At 38.6% G+C, this 20,581-nt stretch overlaps 1 protein-coding gene across 2 annotated transcripts; it reads right to left on the bottom strand.

The window, feature by feature from the left end:
* Positions 1–2,798: 2,798 nt before the first annotated feature.
* Positions 2,799–20,541, bottom strand: LOC307031572 (protein-glutamine gamma-glutamyltransferase K-like). 2 transcript variants are annotated; one of them, XM_079668786.1, is made up of 14 exons: positions 19,343–20,541; positions 15,842–16,125; positions 15,573–15,764; positions 12,700–12,951; positions 11,240–11,358; positions 11,051–11,158; positions 9,769–9,946; positions 9,524–9,662; positions 8,592–8,784; positions 6,604–6,757; positions 6,161–6,445; positions 5,476–5,636; positions 5,167–5,303; positions 2,799–5,060 (listed from the first exon to the last, which is right to left on the bottom strand). In XM_079668786.1, the coding sequence occupies exons 2-14, from the start codon at positions 16,122–16,124 to the stop codon at positions 4,904–4,906; spliced, it is 2,358 nt and encodes a 785-aa protein (XP_079524912.1). In that variant the 5' UTR covers position 16,125; positions 19,343–20,541; the 3' UTR covers positions 2,799–4,903. The 2 variants fall into 2 exon arrangements, with proteins under 2 accessions (XP_079524912.1, XP_079524911.1); XM_079668785.1 differs by having other exon boundaries at positions 19,369–20,541.
* Between the last annotated feature and the right edge of the window lie 40 nt (positions 20,542–20,581).

The following is a 20,581-nucleotide window of genomic DNA, read 5'->3' as shown; positions in this document are numbered from 1 at the left end:
GCAGCGGCTCGTCTAGTCTTCAACCTTCCTAAACCTTCCCACACCACACCGCTCCTCCGCTCCCTTCACTGGCTTCCAGTAACTGCTAGAATCCACTTCAAGACACTGGTACCTGCGTACCATGCTGCGAATGGATCTGGCCCTTCCTACATCCAGGACATAATTAAACTTAAGCTAAATGCAATGTAATGTAATGTAATTTAGTTTAGGTTAAAGGTGGGGTAGGTAATTTTGGAGAAACCAGCTTGAGTGCGCTAGAATTTAAAAATACACAGCCAGAAGAAATCTGCTACTTCCTTACAGAGCCCCTCCTCCAACACACACGAATGCGCACATGACCAATGAGGGCACGAGATAAGTTTGGATGGATTTTTTGTCAAAGCACTTCAGATATTCATTGCTATCGGGATGTTAAGTGCATTCCATGGAATATAACAAAAAGTGTATCTCGAGCCGATTTCTCAAACTTACCTACCCCACCTTTAAGTGAGTATATTAGCCAGATTAGCATCGCACAGGCTCTTGTCGCATCCGAGATCTGAAGGACTTCTGTTCCTTCAATCACTATTGAACCTCATTGCTAACATCCACTTCACCATCCTGGAATAAGTAGAATAGAAAATACATTTCAGTGTTTTTGGTGCAATCAGATTTTGCACCAAAACATTGCATTGTGTTTCAGGTTAACACAAGTTACAGTATGATTTAAGCATCGTCTTTACTTACTTAAGTTTTCTTTGAAGAGATCCTCCTTTTCACGAAGACACACCACCAAGCAGCACCGGATATCAACCTCTTTTATTTTTTCCACTGAAAAACTGAACATGCAGAACATTGTCAGTTGCTGTTCATATTTATTTTTGAATGAGTTTTTATCAAATGTAACGTTAATTCTAAAAAGAAAAAATAAATATACATACTGTATTGCAAATAATGAACTTTGACTGCAAGTGTGAAACAAAGGATACAGGGGGATACAAACAGCTAGCTAATCAGTATGCTATGCATGCTACAGTAGCTTAAAACTGTAGCTAATGACTACTTAAAGCTTATGTTACACTGTATATGCAGTAAGCAGCTGTTGCAAATTAAGCTGAACAAAAATGGCTACTTACCAGGTAACTTGATAAATCATTAGGTTAAAATCCTATTGTTCCACTGCTACCAAGTGTTCCGCTTCAAGGATGAATGCAGATTGCTCCAACTCAAAATGCGGTCCAGCAAAGTCCGGGCGTGTGTTCAGTTTTGAAACTATACTGTTGAAACTCAATAGATATGAGTTACTCTAACTTAAATCCCTATAGTTGAGTGAACGCAGAAATATTTTTTCAAAATCATTACATTTGTAAGTAACATTTTTTTTGTTCTTTTTCAGTTTGACCAATTTATTAAAATTAGTTGTAAACTAACTAAAATAAGTTGAGGTAAAAAACTAAATGTTCCATGGTGAAAAAGTATTTTTTATAAGTGGAATCTACTAACCCCATGAATCGTTTTTTAGAGTTTACGACCATGGCACAACAATATGTCGTTTAAAGATTTAATGCAATTTCAGGAGGCATTGGATGTTGAGGACTGATGGATGTGAGCTGAAAGAGGAGGAGGGATGTCGTCTGGTACGGAGGATGTTCAGGCAGAGCGAGACTCAGTGTGGGGGTTCAATCTCAGGCGTGTTTTTGCCATATCTGAACACAAGGCCTGATATGATGTGTGGAATGAGACGTGGGAGAGGTGCACTATATCAAATGGGAAGGAATGAGGGGAAAAGGTAAGAGAGGATGAAGGGATGTGGGCATGAAGTAGGAAGGTTAAATGGAAAAGATGAGGTTGGCTTGAGAATTAGTCAAACGAGGCCAATTGTGTTGACTGGGTATAAGTGGGCTATGCAGGTGATCAGAGGTGTAGTTGAGTTGGGCCCCACACTCAAATTAATTAATTTGTCCCATGTACCAGACGGAAAATATAGGTCTGGAAAAGCTAAATTGTTAATCATTATGTAAAACACCAAGCTCAAACCAGGGGAAGCCACTCACAGTAATCAGCACAACTATGTGTGTCAGACTTGAGAGCTTAATTAACTCTGCAAAGAAGAGGTGTCTGCCTCATGACTACTTAACACATTTCAATGAAATTCCCTCTGGAGGATATAATGGTTCAAAATAGAACGTGTTATTTTTTTGTGTGAAATGATTTTGAGTGGCTTTAACTCCTTGGTCATGAGCAGGTATTCGCAAATATATTTTTGTGGGTCTGTTGCTCCAACCTGACAAAATGGGAAACCCAACCCTTAGGTTTCATCAATCGGCATATAGTGATTTACTAACCAGAAGCCAATGTTAAATTATAAAGATAAGTACAATCTAAAAACTGCAAGCTGCTAGGGTTAGTTAAGAACAAATTATTCCAATGGCCAAAGTACTTGACAAAATTATGCAAATGTTGTTCTTGTGCTTTGGTTAAACATGTGCTGTTGATCTGGCCTTGAGCATGTCCTTGTTCATGAGTCAGACTTTTTTTAATATTCATGGTTGTACAGAGCAGGGCTGGATGTGTTTTAGAAAGATCTGCAGTAATGTGAATCTTTATCTATATTTAATACAGATCTACACATTCTCTTATTTTAAATAAAGTACTAAGAGCAGCCTTGCCAGTGTTTTTTGTTTAATGAAATGCAGCCCATTGCTATTACCTTTGAAGCTTCTGGATTCTTGCTTTTTATCTTTTGTTGCCCATAACCTGCCTGGCCCTCAGATGTGAAACATTGATGACCAATATTTATAGAGAAAATCCAGTCAGTATTTGATTACTTTACTTTATTTATTACAGCAGGACATGAATTACATAATACATCAAATGGCATATGGACTCTATTTATATAGCGCTTTATCCAGTCATTATGACCCCTCAAAGCGCAATTGCGTTGACTGCAACGGCTGGGATCTGACCCACAACCTTCCAATTGAAGGACAATCGCAGTATATTGCAGCCACAGTTAGCCCTCAAGAAAATCTGATGATATGGTTATTGAACAATTCCAGTGTTGTATGGACCTACAGTAGTTCTTCAAGCATAAGACATTGCTGCAATCTTGTTATTATGCATCCTGCTGCAAAATAAAATAAAATACCACTTGCTTGTTAAGACCTGGTTTTTCCTGTATACATGTATGTGCTATGAAGATGCAAAGAGTGAACAGAAAAAAGAGTAAGCAATACAAACATTCTGTACTAATTAATAACGCTGTGAAACTTACGCAACAATAATTATTTGTGTTGTTGCTAATCTGTTCCTGAGAAGTGATGCTTCAGCTTAATGACCAATATTGATGTTGTTTTGCAGACTGCATTACGTTGTAATGTGATTCTACAGCATTGAATTACATCGTGCAGGTGTTTCTCTGCATTTTTTCTTTCACAAATCAGAACAGGTGCAGAGGAACACCTGCACGGTGTAATTCGACCTTCACTCCGGCTGTATCCCTTTGGTACCAGGTCACTGCTTTTGTGCTGGCTGGCTCACAGACACAGTGTTTTGCACCTAAATGCAACAGTCTTCATTAACTTTATTGATTACACTTTTCCAGCAGGTGAATTTCCAAAGAGAGTGGCCCATTTATCTTTCTACGACAAACATGTAGGTGTGCTGTCAGAGCCTTGTTTACCAATGTAGATGCCCATTTATCTTAGCACAGCAAACTATCGTGAGAGAAGGATGAAAGTATTACTTTATTTAAAAATACCTTGCACTGGAGGCTGGCTTGAAAAGTGGGCACACACATCATTTTATATGACAGGATTATAGTTTTGGAAATGTCGTACGTTAACCGCCCCCTTTTAAACATAAAACGAACCAGCAAACAAACAAACTGTGGCTGCTAGGTGGAGAGAATTTGCTCTGACTATACCTCTCTGTTTATTATGTGCTTGAGAAAGAAAAAGAGAACAGGATGTTTCTTACTCCAGAGTAAGAAAAACAAATTGCACACCAAACATTGCTTGTCAGAAAACACCAACAGTTTGAGACAAAAATATTGTTTCCTTGGCTTATTGCCTCTCATGCAATCATAATTTGCACCAGCCTGTGAACTGTATTTGGAAGGAAATTGGGTAAATAAAAAAGAAGATGGATGCGATGTGGAGATGTTTTGACCTGTCAGTAGCATCAAATTGTTTCCAATTTATTTCCTCTTGTTTCCATAATATTGGAGCGCTGCTCTATGTACCTTTATGCTAAAATTGACCCGCATGTTTTTAGCCCTGAAACTTTGACCCCAAAAGCAGTCAAACAATCATTCTGTGTCACTGACTTTGTTTCCAGATTTTGAAGTGGGTACAGAAAATCTGAGATGAGCTTTCCTAGATTCCACTTCACAAATACAGACTCCTTATAAACATACATCTTAAATATACTTCTCTAACCAAAAATTAGCACGGCAAATCAGAAACAAATTGTTAGGAAATATCATAAAACGTTACCAGACTTCGTGATACGTTTTGTTTAAATAACACAAAAGCATTTGAAGCAGTATTAAATAAACAACTCTTAGTTTAAACAGATGGTAAGTAAACACATAAAATATATATCAAATGTATAAATATAAAGCATGATCTTAACGTAGATCCTTTAAAAAAATAAATACATTTCTTTCATTTAAGCTGCCACACTGTCCGACCTCTGCACGACGATATAATAAGCTTGGTGTAAGCTTATACTGGTTTTCGTATATTTTTGTACATGTTTTTATAAGTGGTTGTCTCTCTGTGGTCATTGGTCATTTTGAATTATGATGCAAAATAAAGTTTCAGTGTCATACTTCCGTTAATTTAAACTTTCCATAAATGACATGGAAAAACTGTTATTTTAAAACATTCAGTGTCGAAGTATCCTGGTTTTCAAATTGCTATTAAGCGCCATTGTTTTTTTCCTCCACAGTGATGCCGGTCACACCATGAACCTGTGTGAGCTGCTTGCAGTCCAATGAAGCCAGTAATTTCCTCGGCCCGGGGAGTGTGGGTACGAAGTGCTCAGTCAGTGACACGGAGGCACGACTGCCAATATCTCTGAGGGAAGGACAGGAAATGACAGTGGCAATCACAAAAGAGAAAGATAGACAAGGTAGTTAAAGAATAGCTGAACACAATATAGAGGTACATTTTCCCTTCTTACCCGTAATGAATCTTTCGAGCGGTAAGGAGGCCCAGCCCTTCCACATGGAAGATCACAGCTTTCAACACCTGTGTTAGTGGGTTTGTAAAGGAAATCTCCACTGCCATCTTCTCTCCTACCACCGCTTTCCCGATGGGCTGTGTGGGCGAACAACAAAGCAATCATATCAAATAAAACACGCTCTGGGGGGAAACTTTTGGGTTTGAGCTTTTGCAGACCATTCATATGCACAAAAACCTTTATAAAACACAACAGGAAAGGGAAAACCCCAAGCATAATAGGGCCCCTTTAATAATTAGTTTGGGTTACCTTCAGGATGAGGTCTGGGGTCCTGAGCCGGAAATTGAACTGTGTGGCCAGGACCTGCTGTGTTTCCTTGACCCTGCCGGTCAGCGTCAGCATCAGGGCGGCCTGGTCTACCAGTTGGTCCTTGTAGTCTTTATATTCCATGGTCCACTCCAAAGGTTTTTCTGCAGACAGAGGTTGTTGGCAAAGTATGTTTGAAGTTAATTTCCCGTCCTCTACCTTGCGTTATTATTTTTGTTTTAGAGCGTTGTATTGACTAACATTGTAAATACATATTTGTTGCTCTCTTTCTTCAAGTTAAATGGGAATTCCAATGCTCAGATCTGTCCAGTAAATATAAAGCTACAAACAGCCGGTTAGCTTAGCACAAAGACAGGAAGGCAACAGCTAGCATGGCTCTGTCTTAAGATAATAACATCCGTTTGTTGTATCTGAATGAAAACCAAAGTGTACAAAAACATTTATGTCTTATATTATTTCTTCAAGTGTAAATTACTTATATTTGGAGGTATATATTGAATCTTTGTGCTATGCTAAGCTAACCAGTTAACATGTTTTGTAGTAATACTTGTTGCTATTCTTTGCTGTTTTTTTATTGTAAAAAAAACCTGTAAACGCCTTTAGGAAACCCTGCGTGCCCAAATCGAAATGTTCTTCCTGCAACCAACCCTGACTAAACTTCACGCACCTTCATTGGGCATCAAGTCCAAGTCTGTCATGTCCTTTTTGACTGTTGCCTTGTGGACCCCGGTATAGTACATGACTGCCACCTGGCTGTGCAGGGTGAGCTTTCGTTCCTCTGAGCTGCTGTTTCGCAATATAATTTTAAGCTCTGCGTCTTCTCCCATTTTAGGACCTTCACCATCCATGGTGACTTCTATAGAGACATCCTGTGAATTGGTATAGGTATAGGCCTCCGCTTTGGAGCCATAGCTACATGCTGTCTCCACAGCAATACGTTCCATCTCTGTGCCTGAGAATGACCAAAGAATTCAATTAATTCAATAGACAATTAATGCAGTATTATAACCTTGGTGAAATTATTTTTGACAAAGGATTTGTATTCTTTACATTGAGTACTTCATCTCTTTTAAATAAACTTTTTAGTGTGTGTATTTTGTTTGATGTTACCTTCGGGGTGTTTGTAAAAGTGTGTGATATCCATGCGTTCATCAGTACCAACAGCCTTTGTGCTGATGAAGTGGCCCACAACCTTTTTCTCACTATAGATTTGACTGAAGGTCCCATCTGTGTTCTTCTGCCAGTAGATTTTATCGCTATTCACCTGAAAGCAGACAGAGCATGAGGAAAAGAGGGAGACAAAATAAAGCCTTGAACAGATGGGAAACGTCATGCAGCGTTTTGATGTAATATGGCTTATGATAGCTACACATGCATAATCTGCACTGTTGGGCAAGTTACTTCCAAAATGTAATAAAGTACATGATTTATTACTGTCTTTTTTAAGTAATAAGTTACATTACAATATTACTGTCTCTGAATTGTAATGAGTTACACTACTTTTATATTACTTTTGAGTTACTTTACCAAAATAACCGCAAAAGAATGGCTAGGTATTTTAAATTTAGTGCAGCTCATTATACATCCAGTGAAGGGCGATGTGGTATAGCATAACTACTGTGTAGGCCATTAAGGCTAACACATTTTTTTACACGGCTTAGTTGAATACTCGATTCTGATTGTAAATTCTTAACATGTGACATGCTGTTAATACAGTAGTACAGGCCACTGTCAAGGACTATAATGAAGGTTGCTAAGGAGGATCAAGAAAGAGAAAGGAAAAGAGGTTAAAAGCCCTGAGCCTGTTTTTCAGGTCTCAGGCTCGAAAATGACATTCCCGGAAAAAATGACTCTATCTTCACTTCTAAAATGGGTAAATTAATAATCTTTTTTCTCAAAGCAATGATAAACCTGTGAGTTGGAAGTAGAAAAGTCAGAATCAATATAGATATTTTTTTTTTTTTTTAAGTAAATTCAGACTGAACATTGTAAAAAAGTGTAAATGATAGTGTTCGTCCGTTTATTGCCATTGAACACAACTTTTGATCAGAAAACAGCAAAGGTAAGAGTTATTTGCCGCTTTGGTTACGTAAAGTGGAATTGTGTATTGTGTTTGCTGGCTTTCGCTGCCGCGAGTTTTGGTCGCTTAGTGATTATACTTATACCATTGGAATCTGGGGAATCTCAGCTTTCAGGTGATATCTTGTTTGTGCAGATCCGATGAAGTATAAAAGATCGCTAACGTGAGTTATGTGCTAAATGCGTTAGCATTCTTTTGTTTAGTACTAGTTCAGAGGCTCGACGTTAGACTTGTGTTTTGTTTCGGTAAAAATTGTTCATATCGTCAGGTAGCTGAGTTTCTTCCCGTTAAGTGGGTATGACATTCATAGTTTGTTAAATGTTAAGAAGCCCTCAGACGCTGTTTCTTGCAAGATGTTGCGGGAGCCCCCGCCCCCCATTTAATTTCGGGGTAAAAGGTGTTGTGACTGCGTTACTGAGAATTGTAACAGGTAGTATTACCCAAATTTAATTAGTAATGCGTTACATTACTTCGTTAGAGCAAAAAGTAATACATTACTGTAACTCCGTTACTTTTGTAACCCAACACTGATAATCTGTCAACATGAAACAACAACTGAAATTTCAGATGTTTAACCTACAGCACTCATGTAGGTTAAGTATGTTAAGGAAAACTATGGAAGTGCAGACAGAATATCTAGGGTGCTCCTCTAGAAATGAGTGGCATCTAGCTCTGCGGTTGCAGATTGTAGCCAATTAAATACCTCTTTAAATGGGTCGGTGAACCTACGATGGCCTTCAGGTAACGTAAAACACGAAAAGCCCTCTCTGAGGCCAGTGTTTGGTTCGTCTAAACTAAAATTAAACACGGTGCTGCAACATGAGAGACTCTGGAAAAGGGATCTACTATCTAGAGGTGAAGGGCTCATTTTAAGCCAATGAAAAACATACCTATTCTTAGTTCCAGGTTAATTAATACTAATGAACACAAAATCAGGAATATAATATTTCCTATCTATTAATACATCCCCATTAATCCTGCACACTGCTCCCAAAGTTAAAAAACATATTCCACAAACCTCAGCAAACACAAATGGGACGTCATGTTTCAGGAAGACCTGTCCATTGCGTACTGCAGTGAGAGCCGCCGGGCCGCAGCGGAAGGTGCCCTGGCTCGTCTCCTGAGGCGTGGCGTCCACAGCTTGCCAGCCTCCGTTGCCTGTAGGCAAGTCTGGACGCGCCATCCAGGCATCGTTCCACACATGGAAGTTCCTTCATAAAAATACTTAAAGGTCAGGCTTCATAAATCTACATTTGGGTAATTTTATAAAAAATAACTTTTGTCGTATTTGTTGGAACTGGCACTCAGTTCATGAGACAGATCTTAGAAATAATCAGGTTCCTTTCTACCGTAGAGGGCGCTGCTCATGGACTCCTATCAAACTGTCAAAAAAGGCAGTGTTGATCAAATATTATGTAACTGCATTGCCTATGTTCTTGCCTAAAATGTTTAGCAATTTATGATTTGAAAGATAGCTGTAAAATAAGACATTTTGGTTAGAGCCCGTTGGTGGTGCCTAGTTTTCACTTGACTGTTTTCAACATGTGGAGTACAAACTTTCATTTACAGCTTCACAGTACACTTTGTGGCAAACATTTAACAAGTAAGAAATAAACGATATAGAAACCTTGTTTTGATATTGGATCAGCAGTTTGCCATTTAGATCGGAGTTCATGACATTGAGAAACAGACTCATTGGTCCTGTTTGTTGATTTAATTTAACACAGTGGAATCTTACAATTACCATAAACATTTTTAGTAACATTGTGGAAGGGGGAATGACGTTTTTTTTTTTACAGATTATTTGTCACTTGCCCTAGTGTCAGGATATCGTCTTAGCAAATATCACAAAAAATGACTTCTAAGAAAAGGTTACCAAGTGCTGGTTTAAACTATAGAGTGAAACCTGTCATGATGAGGCAGCATCACAGTGATGGTGACAGGACATACCAGATAGAGTCAGCATTGAGGAGCTCAATAGGATCCAGGTTCTCGTCCAGGTATACGTCTGTTGTCAAGGAGACGTCTGTGTCATGAGCTGAGCTGAAGTTGGTCACAGTTCGACCGGGAATGCCTAAACAGCGTAAGACTGAAAATAAACAGCACCAGTCGTCAATATCTGTTTGAATCTCCCTGTTACACACATACACAAACACATGTCTCATGAAATTGTGATAGAAAAACTGTCCACTCACCTGTGGTGAATACTCCAGCAAAGACCCAGCACTGGCCATACTTAACAGGGTTTCCATTGTTTTTATGATATTCATTCAGGATTTCCACACTTCCACTCCAAACTGTTGGACTAGTCCCAGCCGAATAGTTTCCGGACCAGTCTCCTTCCACGACACCTAGGTCATCTGGGGAGTTGATCTGGATAAGTGAAATATTGGGTTGTTGTTTTTTTAAACCAAGTTTTCCATTTGGCAGGAACATGAACACAGTAACACTTCAGATTGTTTGGTACCACTTTACAATAAGACTAGGGTTTACGAATAGTTTGTAATTAATTAATTAATTAGGTTGTGAACACTTTATAAATCAGGAATAAGCTTTTATAAGACATGACATAAACAGGGCAACTGTGACCGGTTGCTTGCCAAATAGTGAGCCCACATTGTTCTGTACTACTAAGCCTTATATTGGCTACTTAGCTTACTTCGTTTTCTTCATCAGCCAGCATCCTTGGTATCTGTTGTTCACTGAGTTGATTCTCGCTAACTAAGTAGCCATTATAAGGCTTAGTCATCTTGCCAAATAGTGAGCCTGTGTTGATGTATGAAAACTATGTTAGAACTGGTTTATAAATCGTTCTTCGTGATTAATAAAGTGTTTAAAACCTAATTCATAACCTAATTATAAACCCTTTATGAATCCTTTATAAGGGTAGTCTTATTGTAAAGTGGTACCGATTGTTTTAATAAATTATCAGCTTAAGCTTGGATACATTAACGTAATGATATATATATTTTTTACTTTCACATACATTTAAATGCCAATTGAAAGAAAAAAATAAATAATCTAATAATCTGCAATTGTTTTTAAAATAAATGTATCTTTTAAAGTAATTTTTCATGCAAAAAAATCAGACAATGTTGTTATCTGCCTCTCAAATATAACATTTAAAGAAATTGTTTTTTTGTCAAAATCCATAGCACAACTCTTGTCAATACATCAAATAGATGTTGAGACATTTCAGATGAAATCTGAAGTGTCAAATTGGAAAAGTCAGGCGATTGACAATCAATGGGATGTATCCTCTGGGGGTAACATGAATGCATTAGGCATTCAAAGATTTGTTCTTAACATTGCAGAAGACCTTTCTGTACAAACTGTCCGCATTAGTAACTTAAAACAAATATTTAAATCTGGCTTAGGCCCTAGGATGCCGGTATCCTGCTAAAACCGTGATGTGATGTGTGGAAATTGTTATCATGGGCAAGAATTTTTTTCAATAAAGACTAAACGCAGTCTCACCATGGCTGAGACCACTCGCACCACATTAATCGGGTCTCCCCACCCTGACGGAGGAGTTCCACTCTTTTCCAGGACAAAGATACAAGCAGCAAGAATCCCATCTTGGAACTGAAAGCGAAACAGAGAGCAATTAGGTTTCTACTGCTTAGTCTATTAACAAAGCACTTAAAGATCGAACAACCCCCTCACCTGTCCATAGTCCCAGGTCCGCACTCCAATTTGATCCATGGTGCCATAGTAGATTTTTCCGATATCATTCAGGACATATTCCTGCCTCTCGTCTTCAGCATCCAGGAACACTGTGTCATCTGACAGTGAACAAGTACAAAGTATCAATAACTTTAGATTTTTGTATACATCTCACAATTTTATATGATCTTTAAATGTAACTTAGAAATTTTAACTAGAACAAAAAGCACTTAGGAGAGTGCAGATCTACTGTAAGAGAGGCTTTTCTTTAGTCTAGCCATTTGCCAGCAGTTATTGACAGAACAAGAAAATAGAGACACCAACATGTAGTCATAAATGTGCAAAACAGAATTATTGGCAGACTGGTCCAGTAGTATTCATGATAATGTGTAGACAATCAGAGAGTAGACATTTCTTAAAAAATGAACACTGTTGTAGCCATATCAAGATCAAAAGCCCGACAGGGGAATTTATTGAGGCTGAATTTGTCCTATTATGTATTTCAGAGTAAATGGCATAAAAACCCCTTTTGTTCTTCTTGGTTGGGTTTTTTCCTAGAGGAATAGTTAGACATATTGGGAACGTAGAGGCATTTGCTTTCATATGAATAGTGAGATGAGAAGATTATTGTAAGGGCCTAGTCAGCATGTTGATGTTTTTGTTATTGTTCCTGTTTTCATTTTTGTTTCTCTCATTTCAGTCTCAGCTTTCCTGCCCTTGATTGAAACTCCACCTGCTTCCCATCTCTAATTAGCCTCACCTGTGCTCCATTATCATCTCTCCCTCTGTCTACTTAGTCTGCATCCACATTCCCGTCAGTGCCAGTTCGTCTTAGTTACCGTATTCCTAGCGTTCCAGCAGTGTTTTTCCTAGTATCTGATTCCACGTGTACCTGACCCAGCTTCGTGTCCTGACCCGGTCCCTGTCTACTCCTCGTCTGTTTTGGTAGCCTTATTGACTGATCTCCCGTGTTCCGAACCTTGGCTATAAAGACCTTTTTTGCATCCTAAGCCTCTGTCTCTGAGTCATGCTATTGAGTCCTCTACTTGTGTTAATTCAGCCGTTACAATTATGGTCCGTCTGTCTGTTAAATACACTGAAAAAACTGAAATGTTGACTTTAATTAAATGTATTATGGCAACATATTTCACATAACTGTATTAGGCTAGTTGAAAGCAATAATATTACATTTATATAGGTTCAACTTAATATTATTAACTATCCTATTAGCATAGCTTAGCTTAGTATAAAGACTTAAAGTGGGAAACAACTAGCCCAGCATTTCACAAAATCAACCAATAAGCACCTCTTAAACAAATTAAATAACATTTTATACCTTTACTTCATGGTTATATGACTGTATTGTAATGTCTTTCTGATAGTTTTAATACCCTTTGTAGTATATTAACCTGAAAAACATGTGTGTCTTAGATGCTTTATTTTTGTAATCCCATATTTACCTTCACACCAGGGGTTGAACAGCATAAGGATGTCATTTGCAGGGTCATGTGTAGAAACTGCCTGGCCATTTGCACAATGCGTCTCCACTATGATTTGATATCGGCCAATGAGCGCCGTGGGGGGAGAATTCACAGACAGCTTCATCCTTTTGTCGTCCTGACTTACAATAGAAGCCTCCCAACGATTGCCCTCCAACTTCTCCACCAAAGGGATGATTACATGGGTTCCTTTTGACACTGTTGGCAGCGGCCCTGAGAAAGGAAAAGAAGACATGTCGATGCAGCATGTGGAAACTAGTGTTCTTGTCATGCCCCCAATCAATCTTAACCACACCTGCATTCCTACCTTGTTAGGTAAACAGAGTGTATATAAAGATTCCAGAAGAGCTTCATGATATATCCACGCACACATACACACACACATAACGTTATAATAGCAATGCAGCTGTACTACAAAAAGTTATCCTTGGCAGCAGTTTGCTGTTTGGCTGCAGTTCCTGCACTGGCATGAACAATGCTAATGTTTAAAGCGGGGATCTGCATCCTGGGTTTTAAGAGAAACACTAAAATCTTTAATGGGCCCTGTGTTTTCTATGTTTAAGAAATTCACCTCTCCTGGGAAACTCACAACTCTCCCTGATTGTTATCTCTTTCCTCACTGGGTGTGGCTTTGGTCTTTTTTGGCTTATAGGTGTCTTATGTCAATATTATGAAATTTCAAGATTTATTTTGTACAGATTGACAACTGGTTGTGTGTGAAAATAGGAATCTGCAGCTGCCTGACAACCATTGTAAAACTGTGAATCACTGTGATACTTTTGTTGGCGCTTTTCTCCGCTTTGCTTTTTACATGTGCATAAGCAATATCAAAATAATAGCAACGTTTCCATGAACTTTATACTGAACACATCTCATTCCCTTGAGGGTGAACCCAAAGGATGTTTGAAGACCTGCAGATAGTTTTTCATAATTGAATGGAGGCTGTCTGCGCAGCAGGGGTGCAAAGGCATGGGTAACAACGCAGAGGGCTCCAACAGCCTGAATTCCTGCTTGAAGCAATATACTGAAGCAACTCTTGCATGGAGTTTGATGACAAGTTTGATGCCATTGTCAGATCTCAGCATATACTGTAAATATATGGCTACAGCAAGGACATAACTGCTCCGGACTTGAAATGGTCATGCCCATTAGCACCCCGTTATTCACGCTCCCAGGGGGATGCATCTTTTGTTTCTACTGACATTAGGGCCTTTACCCTCTCAGGAACAACATAACATTCTCAGCCCTGCAACAGGAAAGTATTTAGGAACAGCTGTGTTCAATCTGCCCCACACTTTCATTTTGTGAGGTATTATCAAATTGAAGCCTCTCTTAGCCATTATGAGCGGCTTCAAGGCATTAAACTGTCACTGGCTCTCACTTCAATAAAGAAAGAAACACTCATGGGTACGTGGTACCTGTCACAGAATACAGTGATTGGACTACAGGGTACTGCAGGCACGGTCGAACACCATTTGAACTGAGACACTACAGAGATAGCCTTTTCCCTTTGAAACAGTCTTTTTGTATTAAATAACCACCATGATGTTTTTATGTTTGCACATTTTGCATTGTCTTCTTTCATATTGCTGGTATGGCAGATGGCTTTAAACTGACTGGATGATTATTTATGAGCAGCGTTGTATTTCTTCTTATGACATGATAATTTGTCCCAGGCTGAAGACTTTTCCTTTTACCGCTGCTTCTAATGAAACAAAAATAACTGAGCATCTTTTACACGGCACTGTCATTTCTATTCTTGTATTTTATACCCATTTTATTCTCTTCGCTTTTTAAATGTCTTTTAAAATATAATTGTATAATTTGTTTCCACTGCACTCGATCTTATTGCTCTTAACATTTAGCATTTTTTAAAAAACTTTGAATTGCCTTGTGCTGAAAGGTGCTATTTAAACAGACTTGGCTACACTTGTAACAACAGCTTGTAAAAAAACTTTGATACAAATTAGAATAAATAACTGCCATTATTTTTGGATACTTTATTAGCAAAAAAAGCTACCATTCTTTAAACCTTGCATGTTTCCTCAGTGTTAAGGAATGTACATGGGGTAAAATACGATTTCCTCTAATGGATTCACAGTCTCTGTAAATGAGACGGGGTAATTCTTCTCTGCAAGCTTCACTTGTGTTATATCTATAATTGTAGGATCTATATTGGTCTGCATCCTCTCAATATAAAGACATAGAGAGAGACAGTAGAGACAGAGGCAGTTGGTGTGCCAGCATCAATGGCAAATTGTCTGCAGACTGGATTTTTTAGTTAGAGCAAGACTGAGGACTCGGCATTCGTAAAAAAAACTCTCTCCCCCGGAGCATAGCAACTGTTACCATAGCAATAGTAACCAAAAAGCTCTCACTCCCTCTCACTCTCCCTCCTAATCTATCCATCTCACACACAAATGCTACACAATCTGAATACACACACAAGGAGCCAAATTACCGGTTTGAACCTCAAACTTCTTGCTTCATTTAGTTTTCTCCTGGAGCTCTAAAACCGTCACCATCCTCTTTTTCGCTTTGACTGCCTAAAGAGGGAGGTCTTAAATATCATGTGCAGCTCGGCAGAGGTTTCCACGAGGGTCAGGCTGGACTGCCTCCATCCAGTTTCACACTTGGCCTTCCTAGATCAGAGGCCATTCATGTGGGAAATCTATATCAAGCTAATTAGTATTCATAACTGTTGCTGCATACTATGGAGATGGGGAATTCTATCTTTACATGTTCTTATTTCTATCTACTGTATAACCATAAAACTGTGTTCAAATCTCCGATTAGCAAACAGTACATGGTTTCTTTCTAGAACGCGGACTAACCTGTTTTAAGATCGAGGTGAAGTTTGTCAGTGCTGGGGTCAAAGGGTCGAGACAGAGTAATCCACATATGGAAATTCTGTCCTCTGCGAATAATAAAGGCGTCACTTTGGTAGAGGTCGGTGTGGTGCTGTGTGCGGTTCTCCCCTGATTTCCCTTTCATCAGGTCTATTGATTTCACATTGAGGAGGAGTTCTGCAAAACAAGAACAGTTATTTAAGAGTGGAGTCCATCTCACTGCTGGCATTTACTTTGTTTAATAAATAAGTTACCATCAAGCTCGCTGTCACCGGCAACAGGCTTCTTGTCGTCCGTCACTTCCGACGGGTAATCAGTTACTGTAATCAAAGTGTCTGTAATGTCGACGTCATTTCGCTGGGGACAGCAGCACGGGCAGATTTTACGCAGCCACGTCTGGCATGCATTTCCCTGCTCAGCATTGCCCTCCTCTGAGGCTTCCTTTTCTTCCTCTGTGTCCTCCCCAAATCCAAACGTGACAGTAGGAAACCGACCCACTGCAGACCGGTCTCTGATCGATCGCGTCGATACAGGCATCCTGAGAAAAAAGGTAAAACACAATGAGGAAGTCTAAAGCTTTGTCATTGAATGTGCATCCATTTCATTAAAGACAACACCACATATAAGTGAAGATCTTAAGGTATTTTTCTTTAAAAGGGGTAACCACTTACTACTCCTTGTATTTTTGACAGATTACAGATATGATAGATTATTAGATATAAGGGTATGGTTTGTTATCCAATCTGGATTTCTTCTTATATTTATCAAATTGGTGATTTATTGTGGGGATTTTTTCTAGTATACATTAGCAAGTGCAGTAATACCCCTAAGTACCCCAGGTTGGGAATCTTTGATCTTTTTAGAGACACAGAAAATATATATTTGTATACAAGTATTGTTACAGTGCATATTAATATCCTTCATCTGTTCATTTAACTAAAAGGTATTGATACAAATAAATACGTAAAAATGAAATGACTGGTCTGACATGATAATTATGTAACCCATAAGAAGCTGATCATTGCTGATTTGAATGATAAAGATTACTTGTTCAGTACGAACAACACATAAATAGTCATTTATCCACTATGTTTGCTGCTAAACAGAGAACAAATCAATTATACAATTATGCTTATTTGTTTATTTGATCTGCGTACACACAGATAATAATCCCTAATTGGCATTAGACAGAAAGGCTTCTTTCTCTCAGGGTTAATCCTGAGCTGATTCACTGATGCTTAATATTACATGATCTGATTTATTAAATTAGTGAAAGCCTCCTGGGGGTGAGAATGTGCTTTGATCCACAACTGTGCCATTAAACAAATGTAATTTCTGTGTTTAACGATCAAAACACTATGCCTTGCCACCAAAGGTAACAGTCACATTTCTTTAAAGAATCTGCACATGAATTCTGCTAAACTTCACGGCACGGTGATTCAAATCTAACCTATTTCCATCTTACTTTCTCCCTCCACCCATTTTCCTGAGCCTTACAGTAGCTCACTTCCCTCTGATTTTACTTTCTAGCAGAAATGATAGCTTCAATAAAAAGCTACAAAGCCACTGAAACCTTTCAAAAACTCACTTTAGATTCCCTGGCTTGGCAACAGTGATTGTTATGTGGTGACCAAACAGACTCCGATGAAGCAATAGTGGGACTGTCAATGACTTCACTCTTTATTCTTATTCCAATGAAGTTAAGACAAAACACTAAATTCCAGACAGACTTTTAGGTGTGGGAGCGCCTCCTCCTCCTGCAGCTCAGGATAGTGCGTCATATTTACAGACGAGCCCAGAAGAAGAAGTAAATCCATAACAACCAGATAAACAGGCCAACTACATTGTGTGTTCGTTCGCATGTTTCAGCTTTGGGTATTGTCTTCTTTCAGAGTAGCACAATGTTACATTTCACATTGTTGATTTTGCTATCATGGATTTTAAAAACTCTTCAAACTGTGAGCAAAACTAAAGTCCATGTGGACCAAACTGTGAATTATTTTTTAACTGCTTTCACACAAAACACATTTTCACACAAAACACAATTTCCGTAAAACCATGAACTCTTTCCCAATTCATACTTAACATTGCAAAAGGCTATATATTTGCAGCACATTTCCCAAGTGATCACACACGTTGCCAAACACGTTTAAATCTGAAATTGGCGTGAATCATATCGGAACAATAAAACGTCTAATTATATTGTAATTACAACAACATTTACTGCAGTAATAATTAATCATAGTAATCAATCACAGCTGATTTGAGGTTATTCTGGAAGTTAAGGTGTGGCCAAATGCAGGAAAGAGGGAGGACCGAAACCTTAAAGAACTGTAATGTGTAAGGCAATACTAAACATATCATCATTGTTTAGTATGCCAATGTCAACATATTGTATATTCCGTTAGTTAAACACAGTTTGATAACTCCAAATTGTATTCAATAAAGCAGATGGGACAGGGACTTTTATACTCTCATCCGCAAGTCTCCACATAGATTTTGGAAACCTCAGTGGGTGGGTGAAAGTTTACTGCAGGGTGGGCCCTCCCAAACTGCTTTAGTAAATGACGATGAAATCCACCGCAGATCCTGCCTCAGTGCTAAAAGATATAATGTAGGTAGAGGAGGAAGAATGTGTGGAATTGAGGTCCATATGTTTGAGTTTACACTTAGATTGCAAAAACAGAGACACACCCACGCAGATCAACAAAACCTTCTCACTGCATCCAATAATGGGATAAATTAACTATGAAATGTTTGCAATGCACTGTAAACTAACACAGTGAGACGAGGAGATACAACTCTCACCAAGCTGCGCAGAAATTAGAGCGACATGTTGTGGACGATAAGACGACCGACGGCTGAACCTGCTAATGATATGAGATGTATCGCTTCATCATCCTACGTACATTCAAACTACTCCGAGACGACTTCCCTCTGGGCCTGGCACATGTTTGGGTGCCTGCATGTGCAGATGGGGAAATTCTGATCAAATGTTAGATAAAGTAGGTCTTAGGTCACTCCCATGATTTTAGCAGCAGAAAATACCAATGTGCTATTCATCGCTGGTTAACAATTTCCTCCAGGAGGGTGGTGATCCAGTAAGCATCCCTCTGCTACACTCATGACCTGATGCAACAGGGCCTTGGGGGTCAGTCATTTCCAACCAAAACAAGGAACACAAAGGGACCATCAGAATAAAAGCATTCACAGAGTTCAATTTGAACACAAACCCAGTTGTATTTGAAACGAAGCCAAGTTCATGTGATGTATTCCTTTACACATTAGTCTACTGTTGCTTAAAGCATGCTTTGCTTTACATGATTAGACATGAACCACAGATTTGTGGCAGATTTTTGACAGCTCTATGTTGCAGGGTGTCACAGCAGATATAATATATTGTATATGTATGTGAGGAAAAACAACCCTTCCAGATACAAAGTGCAAAATAAATGAATAATATTTATAATATCCAAAATCCAAATCCATTCAGGAAAACAGATGAACATTAAAACAAAGTCTTTTAAATCATGCATGAGATGGCACTCTTTTAGACTATCGTTTGCATAATCTAGACAGCTAAGACGTAATAATAATGCACATTTTGTTATGACCTGTCTCCTTTTCTTGATATAAGAGCACATTATTTTGGCATTGTATCTGTAGACTGCTCAGGAGAAAAGTCTGAAAGTAAGTTATCGTTAACAACATAGTCATAAATCAAAGACCAGATGGCTGTATATAGAGAGAGATACCTGTGAAACAGCTGGTTCAAACTCACTCAGTTCAGAGGCAGATGAAATTAGATAAAGCAGACTGGAGGAGGAAATCTTCTGTGCGCCGTGTCTTTGTGTTTGAAAGACTACAAGTTCAGACGGTTCAGACCTCCTTTAAGTAGTGCTATAGAGAGTGAGGGCACGCCTTCCTGCAACACCAACAGCAGTCAGATATTTTGCCAAAAGAAACAACTGAAACTGTTACAGCTACAAGAGAGAGAGAGAGAGAGAGAGAGAGAGTAAAGAGCCGCCTCTTTTGAAATGTAAGTCAAAAGGCATTCTAGTTAATATTAGCACACTTTTCCATAATCTGGTTAACAGTTTCTACTTGGGCTTGTGAAACTATGCTACCTATCAATGGCTATTCCTAATGATAAAGTTTTTCCGACATTATAATAACTATTTACTAATCCATACTAATAAATGACAATTTAATGGATATTACAATAAAATGCTCATAGCAGGATGGTCAATGTATTTTTTGTGTAGGCCTACTTTAAACATTTCAACAAATTGTGATTCCCTCCATTTTTCTTTTGCAAATAATAAAGGCAAACATTTACCTTGATCATGAGAGGGGGTTAGAAAAGTAAACCATTTATTATTATTAGCAATAGTTTTGGATGCAATCCTAATGAGGCGTGTACACCATTCTCATTTTGAATTTAAAGATGTATTCACTCATTTAGTAGTAGCTGTAGGCCATACCAGACTATATTCAGGTAATTACAGTCACTTAGTTCAACATTCGAAAAGGAGATTAAAAAAAAGAGGGTTGTATATATCTAAATATTAAATCTTATAATCGTTTTTCTGAGAAGAAATTTCACTCGTCATACAAGGAAGAGGAAAGAAAAAGTATGAGTCAGATTTTTCATGAGTCAGCCAGCATGCACAATAGCAGGACTAAAGCATCTGAATGGAATTCAGCCATAATTGATATTCATCACACCTGCTTTTCATACTCTGATGGTTGCAAAATGCCTACAGTAACAAATGATCGTTTGCCCACCTAACGTGTGGGATGATCCACTCCTTGTTCTTAGCAAGGTATGACACGGAGTGATGCAAAGATGATGACTGAGGTATCCACACGGACTGGTTGAGTTGGTTTTGTCTGAGTTTCTCAACTTTGTGATTGTGCAACTCCGGCAGTGGCTCAGTCAGTAGGGGGCTTGGACTGGGAGCTGTAGGGTCGCCGGTTTAAGTCCCCAAACA

The sequence above is a fragment of the Notothenia rossii genome, assembly GCF_949606895.1.
Source record: "Notothenia rossii genome assembly, chromosome: 1".
Taxonomy (NCBI): Eukaryota; Metazoa; Chordata; class Actinopteri; order Perciformes; family Nototheniidae; genus Notothenia; species Notothenia rossii.
Note: the sequence above shows the minus strand (reverse complement) of the source record. Positions and strands in the feature narration are given on the sequence as shown.

Bases quoted from the DNA above. Each gene is read 5' to 3' on its own strand.
- LOC307031572 (XM_079668786.1), bottom strand. From the start codon at position 16,124: ATGCCTGTATCGACGCGATCGATCAGAGACCGGTCTGCAGTGGGTCGG. The intron at 12,952-15,572 runs GTTAGTCCGCGT...TTCCTTTCTCAG, and splicing joins TCACCTCGATCTTAAAACAG to GGCCGCTGCCAACAGTGTCA. The intron at 5,637-6,160 runs GTGCGTGAAGTT...CTCTGTCTGCAG, and splicing joins GGACTTGATGCCCAATGAAG to AAAAACCTTTGGAGTGGACC.